Source organism: Petromyzon marinus, chromosome 62 (genome assembly GCF_048934315.1).
Source record: "Petromyzon marinus isolate PM22_M1 ecotype Great Lakes invasive population chromosome 62, UKy_Petmar_22M1.pri1.0, whole genome shotgun sequence".
Lineage (NCBI taxonomy): Eukaryota > Metazoa > Chordata > Hyperoartia > Petromyzontiformes > Petromyzontidae > Petromyzon > Petromyzon marinus.
In genome coordinates this window covers 2,519,255-2,532,199 of record NC_133728.1, presented here as the reverse complement: position 1 = coordinate 2,532,199, position 12,945 = coordinate 2,519,255, and the positions used below count along the sequence as shown (strand labels likewise).

The 12,945-nt window shown below is 47.2% G+C and overlaps 1 protein-coding gene across 2 annotated transcripts in view; it reads left to right on the top strand.

Moving 5' to 3' along the window:
• Positions 1–12,945, top strand: part of LOC103091727 (nectin-1) — a 39,734-nt gene that overhangs the window by 21,454 nt on the left and 5,335 nt on the right. The window contains exons 3-8 of one of the 2 annotated variants that reach the window (XM_032977139.2): positions 1,888–2,220; positions 6,268–6,382; positions 8,855–9,039; positions 10,043–10,181; positions 11,304–11,337; positions 12,335–12,415. In XM_032977139.2, the coding sequence (XP_032833030.1) occupies positions 1,888–2,220; positions 6,268–6,382; positions 8,855–9,039; positions 10,043–10,181; positions 11,304–11,337; positions 12,335–12,415 (887 nt within the window). The remainder of the gene's footprint in view (positions 1–1,887; positions 2,221–6,267; positions 6,383–8,854; positions 9,040–10,042; positions 10,182–11,303; positions 11,338–12,334; positions 12,416–12,945) is intronic. The other variant, XM_032977140.2, reaches the window with a different exon arrangement.

Genomic DNA, 12,945 nt, shown 5'->3' with positions numbered 1-12,945 from the left:
CCGCATGCTCTGATGAGTCCGGTGTGCCTGCCTGATACCATCGATGCCCCTGGTAATGCCGTCCAGAGCAGTGGTATCCCGTTTCAATATACAGGGACTCCTCCACTTACTAACGAGTTAGGTTCCAGAGGTCTGTTCGTATGGCGATTTGTTCGTAAGTCCAACTTTACTCATGTCGATTACAAACATGTTGTACAGCGTGTACACTAAACACGGGGAATGACTAAAAGTTGTATAATCTCCTGTAGATGTAGATGCCACCGGATCTTCACGTTCTGCAGATGTAGATGCCACTGGTTCTTCACGTTCTGTAGACGTAGATGCCACTGGTTCTTCACGTTCTGCAGATGTAGATGCCACTGGTTCTTCACGTTCTGCAGATGTAGATGCCACTGGTTCTTCACGTTCTGCAGACGTAGATGCCACTGGTTCTTCACGTTCTGCAGATGTAGATGCCACTGGTTCTTCACGTTCTGCAGACGTAGATGCCACTGGTTCTTCACGTTCTGTAGATGTAGATGCCACTGGTTCTTCACGTTCTGTAGATGTAGATGCCACTGGTTCTTCACGTTCTGCAGACGTAGATGCCACTGGTTCTTCACGTTCTGCAGATGTAGATGCCACTGGTTCTTCACGTTCTGCAGATGTAGATGCCACTGGTTCTTCACGTTCTGTAGATGTAAATGCCACTGGTTCTTCACGTTTTGCTGATGTAGATGCCACTGGTTCTTCACGTTCTGCAGATGTAGATGCCACTGGTTATTCACGTTCTGCAGATGTAGATGCCACTGGTTCTTCACGTTCTGCAGACGTAGATGCCACTGGTTCTTCACGTTCTGTAGATGTAGATGCCACTGGTTCTTCACGTTCTGCACAAGATAGAGTCCCAGACCAGAGAGTGTGTGTGTGATTCTCTTAGTCGTGGCAGCTGACACCTCGATTTGAATTTTAATCCCAGGCTCTCAAGCGATGCCGGCTGAGTGTCTCCCGACTCTCTGGGCACACCCCAGCCACTTCATCTTTGGGGGTTTATTTTACATTTTTTTAAAAACGTGACCCCTGGTAAATACTGTCAGGAACGCCAGGATGTTGCAGTGTAATGACGTGAGGGGGGATGTGGTGTAAACATTTAAAACATTTCTAATAATCAACCCTTAAAAGTCCATTTTTATTTAATCGCTTTTTCCTTTTTACGGACTTTATGGAGATCATGACAAAAAATTTTAACCATTTTTTTACAATATATAGTAGCTTCCCTGGGTTCCACCAATTATTAATACAGGAGCCTATATATTTTATTTTGGTTTTATCATTTTGTTTTATCGTTACGATTGGGTTTTTCCATGTGTGTCAGTGTGTTCTTTAAACATTGTTAATTTTTAACACGTGCAACGCTTTGAGATTACTAATTTTAAATGTGCTTTATAAAACTAAGTTCCTTATGCTATTATAATCTAATAATATAATTTCACGAAGAGAACGACTCCACGAAATCCACAGCCCCCAGTCAGGGTGGCGATTACCAACTAAAATCAGCATTGAGGCAGTGTTAATCTCCAGTCTACAGGCCTGCAGAGCCAGTGGCGAAAAAAAATCCACATTTTTAGGGCAGGGCTGAGTTCATCCACGTGACAACCGCCACTGACTCGCCCACAAAGTGGTATATGTTGTATCGACCCCCGAGGGAATGGTGGGCTGAGTGAAACCCACAACCAGGTTTTGAACTCGCAACCTTTCAGATCACCAGCCGCTCCACCACCGAGCCACCTGGCAATAGCCGACGACAACAATGACGACGGCGACGACGGTGATATTACGGACAGAGACGACAACAAACCCAGACACTGTGCTCACGACCTCCGCCGCCTTGCGTCGCCATTGTTTCAGTGACGCCAGAGGTGACGTTGGCGTTGGGCCCGGCTCCCTTGGTGTCCGGTGGCGGCGCGTCTCAGCTGGCGGCGACCTGCGTAGCGGCCAACGGGAACCCCGCGGCGAGTGTAGCCTGGACCCTGAAGAACGTCTCGGGGAGCCACTTTCACTTTGACGCCATGAAGGTTGACGCGGGCACCATCATCGATCACAAAAATGGCACCATCAGCGTGACGCGGGAGCTGCGGTTGGAGCCGACGAAGGAGATGCACAAAGCGTCGCTCGCGTGCGTCGTGACGCAGCCTGGGAACAGAAATCCCATAGAGAAGATCGTCGCTCTCGACGTGCACTGTGAGTGGTGTTTCCCACTGTGCCGTGGTGCCCTATGAGATGTTAACTACCTCGCCTGGTATACAGTAGATCGTGGGTTCGATCCCGACCCCTGACGCCTGCTGTATATTTGGAGTTTGCGTGTCTCTCTCATCATCATCACGGTGGCTAGGAGATGTTAACTACCTCGCTTGGTATACAGGAGGTCGTGGGTTCGATCCCGACCCTGACGCCTGCTGTATATTTGGAGTTTGCGTGTCTCTCATCATCATCATCACCACGGTGGCTAGGAGATGTTAACTACCTCGCCTGGTATACAGGAGGTCGTGGGTTCGATCCCGACCCTGACGCCTGCTGTATATTTGGAGTTTGCGTGTCTCTCTCATCATCATCATCATCATCACGGTGGCTAGGAGATGTTAACTACCTCGCCTGGTCTACAGGAGGTTGTGGGTTCGATCCCGACCCTGACGCCTGTTGTATATTTGGAGTTTGCGTGTCTCTCTCTCTCCTCCCATGGTCGCGTGGATTTTTCTCCGGGTCCTCCGACTTGTCCCCTCCATATTTAGAATAACAATCATAGCGTTTAAAGTTATTTGGCTGCTAATCATTTCGATGCGATGTTGATAAGCAATTTCGTTGAGCTATAATTTGTGATAGCTATGTTGCTTCTGAAGAAGAGCGATGTAGCTCAGTGGGCCTTACCTGGTACAATAAAAATAGTTTAGTTTATAGTTTTTACAGAGTATTGGTAAGCACAAGACAATCTACCACTGCATACGGATAATAAGGGGTAAAGGCACAGCCCTGCAATTGCTTGCTCACACCACTGCTAACAGAAGGACCTCCCTCCCACTCGAGAAAAACTTGGCCTACTCTTCCACACAAACCAGATGACTTGGAAGAGGTAGGGGTACCCAAACTTAATCCCCGCGTTTGAACACTGCTGGGGACCCCCAGTGGCAGCTGTCCCTATGTGGCACAAGGTGTATGCAGTGCTGGCCTACAAATGAGAAGTTAGTCTGCCAGTACCGGGCAATGATATCGTTTCACACTTAAGATGTACCAAGTATTTTAACATCCCTGACAATGAGTTAGTTTTTAAAGCTCCACTTTTATCTATGTATGTATATTGCACTTTTATCGCGCACCGTATGAAGCCAACCATGCTAATCGAAGGTGCGGGGGTAGGACAACAAACTAAACACAAAAAGCTGTTTATAAAGAAATGAGTTTTAAATCTAGTTTTAAAAGTACACAGCTTCCAGTGGCTTCCTAATATCGGAAGGAAGAGCGTTCCAGACGGCCACAGAAGCGCATCAGAAAGCGCACGATACGGTGACCACCGTCTTTGTTCGATGGCTTAGCCGATGGCCGCTGCTGCTGCTGCGAGGATGACCACTGGAGATCACGTGATGATGGTTTAAGCTCCTTGACGAGATCAACGAGGTATTGTGGTTCATTTGTGGCGAACACTTTGTGTGTGCGACCTTATAATCATGTATTCGTTTCGATTTAAAGCTTTCGCGACTGCAAGGATTCATCTTCTTTGGTTCTTTCGGTAAAGTCACCACGTAGAATGAGAATAAAATAATATTGTCTTATTTTATTATTTTATTCTCATTCTACGTGAAAGAACCAAAGAAGAACATGTATTCGTTGTCAGCAACCGGAAGCCAATGCAGCTCCGCGAGCACTGGACGGACATGCAGTAAATTATAATAACAAAAATAATGTAGCAAATCGTTGGTGCTAGCACCGTTAATGATGTTCAGGGCAATCACGTAGGACGGCGCGATATTTCAGAGATATAGTCTGTGGTAAATTTTTGATTTAAAGCTTTCGTGACTGCAGTAATTCATATCCTTAGTTATTTCGGTAAAGTCACGTTGAAGGGAAACAACAAAATAACAACATAACATAATAACATAACACAAACGGTCGTCTTCAGGTGTTTGTGTTATGGTCGAAACGTCGTGAGAATTTTTATTGTTTTATATATATTTTATTATTTTGTTGTTTCCCTTCAACGTGACTTTACCGAAAGAACTAAGGATATAGTCTGTGGTAGTTTCACAATGGGGGGGGGGGGGATGTTGCTGTGTGTGTCTCTCATAGACTTAATGTTAAAGGGTCCCATAGATTTCATGTTAAAGGTTCCCATATACTTAATGTTAAAGGGTCCGATATACTTATTGTTAAAGGGTCCCATAGACTAATGTAACATTTTTGCTCTCATTTGGACCACCTCGCAAAATCAGAGTATTTATTTACCCTGGAGGAATACGATGAGCTATTTCACAGATGTCCAGTTAAGGGCATGTGGTCAGAACGTTACAACAACAAACAGTACAAAAACGGTATAGTATTGCAAAGTACAAGAAAGGTAAACAATTCATCCAAACACATACAAGTACAAAAACTAAACCATCCACATCCTACCAGGCAAAGCCCACTGAGGTATTGACTTTTGTTTCAGAAGCAGACGGGGGGCAAAGTATTGTGCGGTGAAAGCACCGGTGGTATTAAAGTATAAAATACGATATGAAATTGATTTGAAGCTTTCGTGACTGCAGGAATCCATACACTTTGGTTCTTTCGGTAAAGTCACGTGGTAGGCATATAATAAAAATAAATCACGACGTTTGCGGGCGCAACACAAGCGTCCATCATCAGGTGGGAAAGCATTGGTCTGCTGCTGAGGCAGACTGTTTTAAAATGTTTTTGAAATGGGTGTAGCCCAAGGGTCATAAAGAAGTGGCCGGGGCTAGTGATGTTAATGTGAGAAATTGGCATGTAAATGTATGACCCTTGAGCTACACCCATTTCAAACATTTTAAAACAGTCTGCCTCAGCAGCAGACCACGGCTTTCACACCTGATGATGGACGCTTGTGTTGCGCCCGAAACGTCGTGATTTATTTTATTTTATACCTACCACGTGACTTTACCGAAATAACCAAAGAGTACGATGTGAACTATTTTTATTTGACCAGGTTAAGGCCCCCACTGAGCTACGTGACTTTTTGTTCAGAAGCGACCTGGCTATCACAAATGATAGCTCAACGAAGTGGTGGCTTATCATCATCACTTGGAAATTTAGAGCAGCTAAACACTCAAAGCGCATGGCGTCGATTCCAAGGCCGTAACTATAATAAATATTGGGGGGGACACATCCTCCCCCCCAATATTCAAATATGCTCAAAATGTCCCCCCAATATATTGCTATAAAAATATGAAAAGTAATAATAATTGCTATGCTATGTAAATAAATACAACAATCTGCTAAACCTTGGCCATCAATATCTGGACTTGTCTTCATATAAATAAATGCATAGATTTCTGTTTATATGATTGTGGTTATGGGTTTACTTTATTAATCCCTAATCTCAATCATTACATACAATGAAACAATAAATAGTAAAAAAAGTAAAAACAGAGCAATATAATACAATACACTATTAGACATTATTGTAAAATATAAATAAAAAGTCCATCCCATGTGTTAGTGAATTTTTAAAATATTTTTAGGCAGGAAATGGCAGGAAATTCGTTTTCAAATTTAGATTTTTTTCCTGGGTTGGGACTCCCAGACCCCCTGGAAGATTTGGTCCCCCCCAATGTTGACTCCATGGCTACGGCCGTGTTGGATTCTAAATGTGAAGGGCAAAAACCGGAGGTGCCTGAGAAAAATACACGCGACCACCACGGAGAGAGAGAGAGACACCGCAGACTCCAACTACAGGCAGGCATCAGGGTCGGGATCGAACCCACGACCTCCTGCACACAAGGCGAGGTAGTTAACATCTCGGCGGATTCGAAACCACGAACCTCCGCAACGGGTGGTCGAACACGCCGCCGTTGGGCGGTTTTCGTCCGAATCAGAATCGGAATGTTTGTTCATACCGGAGGAATCCGATGAGCTAAGAAGCTCTTTTTAGCAAGTGTCCAGTACGGGGCATGGGGTCAGAACGTTTACACCAACAACAAACACAACACGGAAACAGGACAGGAGTAATAGCAGTGGCGGCAGTGACAAGGGCAGGTTTGCGTATTCTACCATTCGCAGACAAGCCGGAGGTGACGGTCAGTGGAGTCACTGGCCCCATGCAAGAGGGAAGCACCAAGGTCACTCTCAGCTGTCGTGCCGACGCCAATCCCAGCGCCAAGTACTCGTGGATGAGGTGAGGGTTCTGGTGTGTCGGTAAGGTTGCCACCATGTCGTTTCTCACGATGCGACCTGATACAGTGGCTAGGAGATGGTAACTACCTCGCCTGGTATACAGGAAGTCTGGGTTTGATCCCAACTCCTGACGCCTGCTGTGTATTTTGAGTTTGCATGTTCTCTCTCTCCCCGTGGTTGCGTGGATTTTTCTCGGAGTCCTCTGATTTTTTTCCCTTCCACATTTATAATCGACGTCACGTGTTTAAAGTTATTTGGCTGCTATAAATTTCCACGTGGTGGTGATGATGATGAGCCACTTCGTCAGGCTATCATTTGTGATAGCCGGGTTGCTTGTGAAAAAGAGCTACATAAGCTCAGTGGGGCCTTACCTGGTAAAATAAAAAAAAAATCATTGTAAATAGTAATTGTAAATACGACATCGGGTTTTCACGACATGACGGTGATGGTGATACTTGCTCTCCTGTCTGCTTTCAGCGCGTACCGCGTGCGGTGCATCGCTCGCTCCGATGTCTTGCCTATCGCTCCGCGTGCTTCTCCAGAGATACACCACACAAACCGAAAAAACAATCCACACGCAGCCGGAGTGTTTCGCTATAGGTTTTCCATGACAGGCTGTTCTATAACGGCAGTAGTAGTAGTTGCCTTCCTGAAGAACCCCACGTTATACAGAACATTCGCAGCGTCATAAATATTGTAATATAGTGGGTAAAGTACGGTCCGCAATAACACGTGAGGTGCGTAACACAGGGTCGGACAAAGACCGAGGCACGTGGGTGGCGTCTGGAAGCATCCAGCAGCATCCCGCCTCGTGCGACGCTACGCCGAGGCAGCTGCTACGACTGCTTATTCCTACCTCGCACGACGCGAGTTCCGTTCGCTCGATCGCGTTATAGATCCGATTCACATCCACGTTATAAAACAATTCATTAAACGCGCTGTATCCAATTCGCATCATGAAAACAACGCGCGGCATTCCACAGGCGAACAGCAATTACTTTTGTAATTTTCTTTCATTTTCCATGCGTTGTGTGTGGTTTTATACTTCTATTTTATTTCCTTTCCGAGCTTCAGGATGAAAGAGGATGATTTAAACATTCATACTAACCGCAAGTCATGTAAAAATTAAGCTGGCCAGAGGTCGTGCAGCGCTGAGCTGGCAGTGCTCAGATTCTTGCTTTGGAATCGCAAGTTTAAGCCGCTGGTTCCCGGGATTTAAAGCGGGATCTCAAGCGGAGCGATTTGACGATCTCAGCCCTGGTCAGCGATGACTGCAGCAAAAAAAAAAAAAAATGACGTTTAAAAAACAATTGCACACGAAACGTCACGGGCTATTCGAATTGTTAAATGTTGTTGTGAGTTTTACTCTCTAACACGCAACCGGTTGGTGCCATTGGTGGGATGTTAACTGCCTCACCTGATATACAGGAGGTAGTACGTTCGATTCTGACTGTGACGCCTGCATATGTGGAGTTTGCATGTTCACCCCGTGGTTGCATGGATTTTTCTCCGTGTCCTCCGGTTTTTCCCTCCACAATTAGAAACATGCGATTAGAGTATTTGGCTGCTATAAATTTCCACGTGATGATAAGCCCCTTCGTTGAGCTATCATTTGTGGCCAGGTCGCTTCTGAAAAAGAGCTATATAGCTCAGTGGGCCTTACCTGCTAAAATAAAAGTTATAATTTTAGTAATTAATTGCGACGTTTTGATCACGTGACGAACCCTTACTTAATTGGCTGTGTCAGGTGGTGGTGGCCGCGAGTTTAACGACACATTTACACCTACGCAATCTCACCCAAAGATATAATTTAAAAAAAGTATTGCTTGTGCAATTTGACTTGAATAAATTCCAGCTCCTGAGAATCAAAATAATGTGTCTGTTCCACCGTCACGTGCTACCGACGTTGCTCCCAAGTGGCACGGCGGCTGGGGGAAGTGCTGCTGCGCCCCTGACCGCGCGAGCGCCCAGAGGTCGCTCGAAGGGCATCTCGGAGGTAGCTCTCCGACGTCCGCTTCCGCGGATCGTTCTCTCATGCGATGGGGGGGGGGGGGGGGGGGAATTTTGTGAACGGCTTCTTCATCTCTCGCCATGACGCCGGAGTTTGTTGACCTTCTTCGCCCCGCACCTCCGATTGGCTACGTACGGTGGGAAAGAAGTTCAATATGCATACATAACATACGTGACAACATACATAGCAACATACAGAACACGTAACATACATACTAACATACGTAACAACATACACAACATACGTACAACATAATACATACATAACATACGTAACATACAACTACATACATAACATTCGTAACATATATACAACATATATAAAATACGTTAAAACATTCACACGGGGTAAACCTGTGTGGGCGTGGAGGAGGAGGGGCGGGGGGTGGGATTGGGCAGAATTTTAACAAAAAATGTGTTTCTGATGTTATCGCTTCTGTTGCGTTGTCGTTGTCTTTTGCAGGAATGGTACGCATATGAATGGCTCTGACCACAGCACGCTGACTCTAGATCGTGCTGTGAGTAACTCCGGGATGTACCGGTGCATTGCTGTGAACTACATGGGCTCGGACGCTGGCGAGATCGAAGTCAACATCACCTATGCGCCCGCTCAGCCCACCACCGTGCCAACCACCACGCCACTATCAGGTAACTGGTCTAACACCGTTTGAGACTAGGCTCGAAAGAAAGCTGTCTCTGGTGTGGACCAATGGGTTTCAAAGACAATGCATCATATATTATCAGACGATGTCTTTTGTTTGCATTCTGACCACAAGTATTGTGGTTAATGCAGACATGATTCCTTGTAAAAAGGTTTCAATTGGGTGTTTTAACATCTTAACATAGCTGTTTTGTTGCCAGTAAAAAAGGGGGAAAACCTATTCTCATATTTTGGTCCTGGTAAAGGAGGTCCCATGATGTAACTGGGAAATCGTTCACTTGGCGAGTCGCCGACATCCAGCGATTGAATGAATTAAATTTGGATTAGACTTAATTGGGAACTCCACGTTGTCAATCTCCTGCTTGGATCTGAGTGCTCTTCGGCACCGGAATCGCAATCAAGACTCCCATCCTCAAGCCTTGTCTCTTCAAGCGGAGTCGCGATGAAGTCTTATACTTACTATTATGCAGATAACTCACTATTACAAATGTACTATTTTATTTTACCTAGTGTAAGGCCCCACTTAGCTACACAGCTCTATGTCAGAAGCGTCCTGGCCACGAATAATAGCTCAACGTAGTAGCTCATCGTCGTCATGTGGAAATTTATAGCAGGAAAATCATATAAACGCTTGATGCCGATTCTCAATGTGGAGGGAAAAACCTGATGACCCGGAGAAAAAAATCCAGGCTACCACGGGGAGAGAGAGACACGCAAACTCCAAATATACAGTTACCATCAGGATTTCATGTTAAAATTTATAGCAGTAAAACAATATAAATAATCTCAATGCACGTTTCTACATGTGGAGGGAAAAACCGGAGGTCCCGGAGGAAAAAATCCACGCTACCACGAGGAGAGAGATACACGCAAACTCCAAATGTAACAACAGGCGTCAGGGCTGGGATCGAGCCGACAAACTCTTGTATTGCAGCCGAGGTTAGTTAACGTCTACCTAGTCAACCGTGGTGCCTCCTTTCCCCACGTCAGGCACAGGTCTGAGAGTAAGCGATGGACCAGGATCTCTCGTTTGGATAGGGGCCGGACTTGGACTGCTGATCATCGTCATGGGCATCGCCGTCGGGGTCTGTGTCATCATGAAGAAGAGGATGAAGAAGAGCGCGAATGGGTGAGCACGAATGCCTGGCCGCTCTTGGGGGCCTGGGTTGAGCGACCCGTGATGTCAATAGAAGTGGACGCATTGGCGCCAACACGTTGTGCAGCATCACACACCCGCTCCTCGTGAAACAGTAAAAACAAATCTAAATCGGTCTTTTGACTCCTATCGCTAAGTTTAACGCAATTCGGTCTACTGAGACTAGCTAAAATAAGTAATATTTAAAAAAAACTTTTCTAAAAACACGCTTTAATTAAATGTACTAGTAATGGAAGAACTCCACGACTCCAGGAAGTGGCCCCGAAGCTTGCCATAACGTAAGGGGACCGTGGCCAATCACAGCCAACGTCAGTTGACCGTGGACAATTAGACCCAAGCCGAAACATAACATATAAAAAAATAATGTTTAAAAATATATGCTTTCTATTTTTATGATAGAATATAGTATTGTCATCAGTATGACATAAGTATACCAAGTTTGCAGTCGATACCACATTGGGAAGTGGGTTAAAATTGAGTTACAAGATTTGAGGATACAACAACGACAACGACGACAACGACAACAACAACAACAACAGACAGAGTGAGTTAAATGAAAGCGTGTTAAAAAAAAAGAGGTCAATATTGACCGTTGATTTGGGATCCCGTTGAATCGAGGAACTGTCCCGACCAAGTGGAGGGCACGACAACAAAATTGTCCCCCTCGGGAACACTGAGCCAGCCAATGGTCATCGTGGCGGGGGTTGCTGTGCGGCAACAGGCTGTGTGTGCGAAGCTTCGCGTGTTGGAGCCGCTCTTTATGAACGGTTCCGTCTTCCGACCTGCTACGATGTTGCGGGAACCGATTTCGGCGCGCACCACCAACAACCCCCGCGAGATTCCGTGACCGGGATTTTGCGAGGCATGGGGAAACAAATTAACATTGCACGAAAATCTCGTTATATTCATTAGATTATATATATCATTTCCAATGTATTCTTATATTTTTAGTAATTATTCTTTTACATACCGTTCATTGCCGATGTACCGCCTAACTCGTTCAAATGCATTTGAGGGCCTTCACTCGACTGGACGCTAACATGCACGCTTCTTCTGCTGCATATTGTGTCCCCCCCTCTTTCTTGTCGCCTGCAGGCTGGGCGACGTCCACTTATCGCGAAACACGGAGGTGAGTTTGTCTCGCGCAGCCATCGCGGGAGATTCCGCTCGAGCCGAACGCAACCCAGCGTATGGACACGGTCGTGCGCAGGCACGCGTGACGCCTCTGTTGCCAATCCACTGCTGGATGAGGGGGCCCCCTCCCCGCCCTGTGCTGTGTGGTTCGTTGAGGGGGTGGTGTCTGTTTGTCCTTACTTCAGCACGTTGGACAGTGTGGGTTTGGTGAAGGTTGGTGAGCATAGAAGCGTCAGGTCGATTCCTGACCACGGTGAACGTGTCGTGGCGACTGGTACCGAAACCGGTCCTCCCCGTTCCCTAACACCTTCACTGAGACGGGGGATGAGATGTTAACTACCTCACCTGGTCTGCGGGAGGTCGCTACACCACCGCCTCCCACAATGAATCACACGCGCACAAACGCACTCGACTTGCAATCCAGAGGTCGCCGGTTCGATTTGACCTCCCGGCGCAGCAGCTGAAAAAACAAGGGGAGGGGGTGGAACTTTCTCAAATCGGCCACCGCCTTTGCCCACCCACCATGATGAGTGACTTCACCGCGGTCGGCCGATCGGCAGGTCGTGTGGGGGCACAGCATGGGTGGGGTGTAACCCGGAACCTCTTCCAAGACGGTCTGGCCAAGAGTGGAAGAGTAGGCCAAAATTACCCCCTTCGGAGAGGGCTCCCTACAACTCACCACTGCTGCCTAGCAAAGGCCCCATCTGCCGGCCAGTGGCGTGAGCAAGCGACTGCAGGGCTGCGCCCTTACCGAGCCTTTTAACCCTTCGCACAAAGTGGAAACGTTGCTTTGAAACGTCCCTGCTTCTGCCAAATGCTTTATCTGTTGCTTTTCTCCTTGCCCCCCCCCCCTGCCTCACCACCCACCGTGTGCTTCTCCCACGTGCTTCCCCCCCCCCACGTGCTTCCCCCCCCCCCACGTGCTTCCCCCCCACGTGCCCCCCCCCCCCACGTGCCCCCCCCCCCCCCCGTGCTGCCGTCTTGTCTTTCAGAACAAGCCGCTGGCAGCGGCATCGCTTAGCGCTCACTGTTATGACGTCGTGACGCCCGCGGCCTCTTGCTCCAAGAAGCTGGTGGGTTGAGGCAGAGAAGAGGCTCTCACCCAGAAGCCCGGGTCCAGTCGCGCGCACTGCTCGGCACGCAACTGCAGAGCATGGGAAGCGAGAATCCTTTACATCGTTTAGACCGCAAGGAGAGGGAATCCGATGAGCTACGAAGCTCTTTTTGTCGTTCACAGATGTCCAGTAAGGATGGGGGGGGGGGGGGGGTCGGCAGGTTAGAACGAACTATATGAATAAAGCGACAGGAGTGCACATTAGAGAATAGGTGAGCGAGTCGCTCACAAACAAATAAGTATCCATTGATTCGTAGCGACGCCTTTTCATCGCCATGTGAGCACATTTGCCAACTCCGCAGCGGTGGCTAGGAGATGTTAACTACCTCGCCTGGTATGCAGGAGGTCGTGGGTTGGCTCCCGAGCCTGACTCCTGCATTATATTGGGAGCTTGCGTGTCTCTCTGTCCCCGTAGTCGCGTGGATTTTTCTCCGGGTCCTCCGGTTTTTCCCACCACATTTAGAATAAACGTCACGGGTTTAGTTGTAT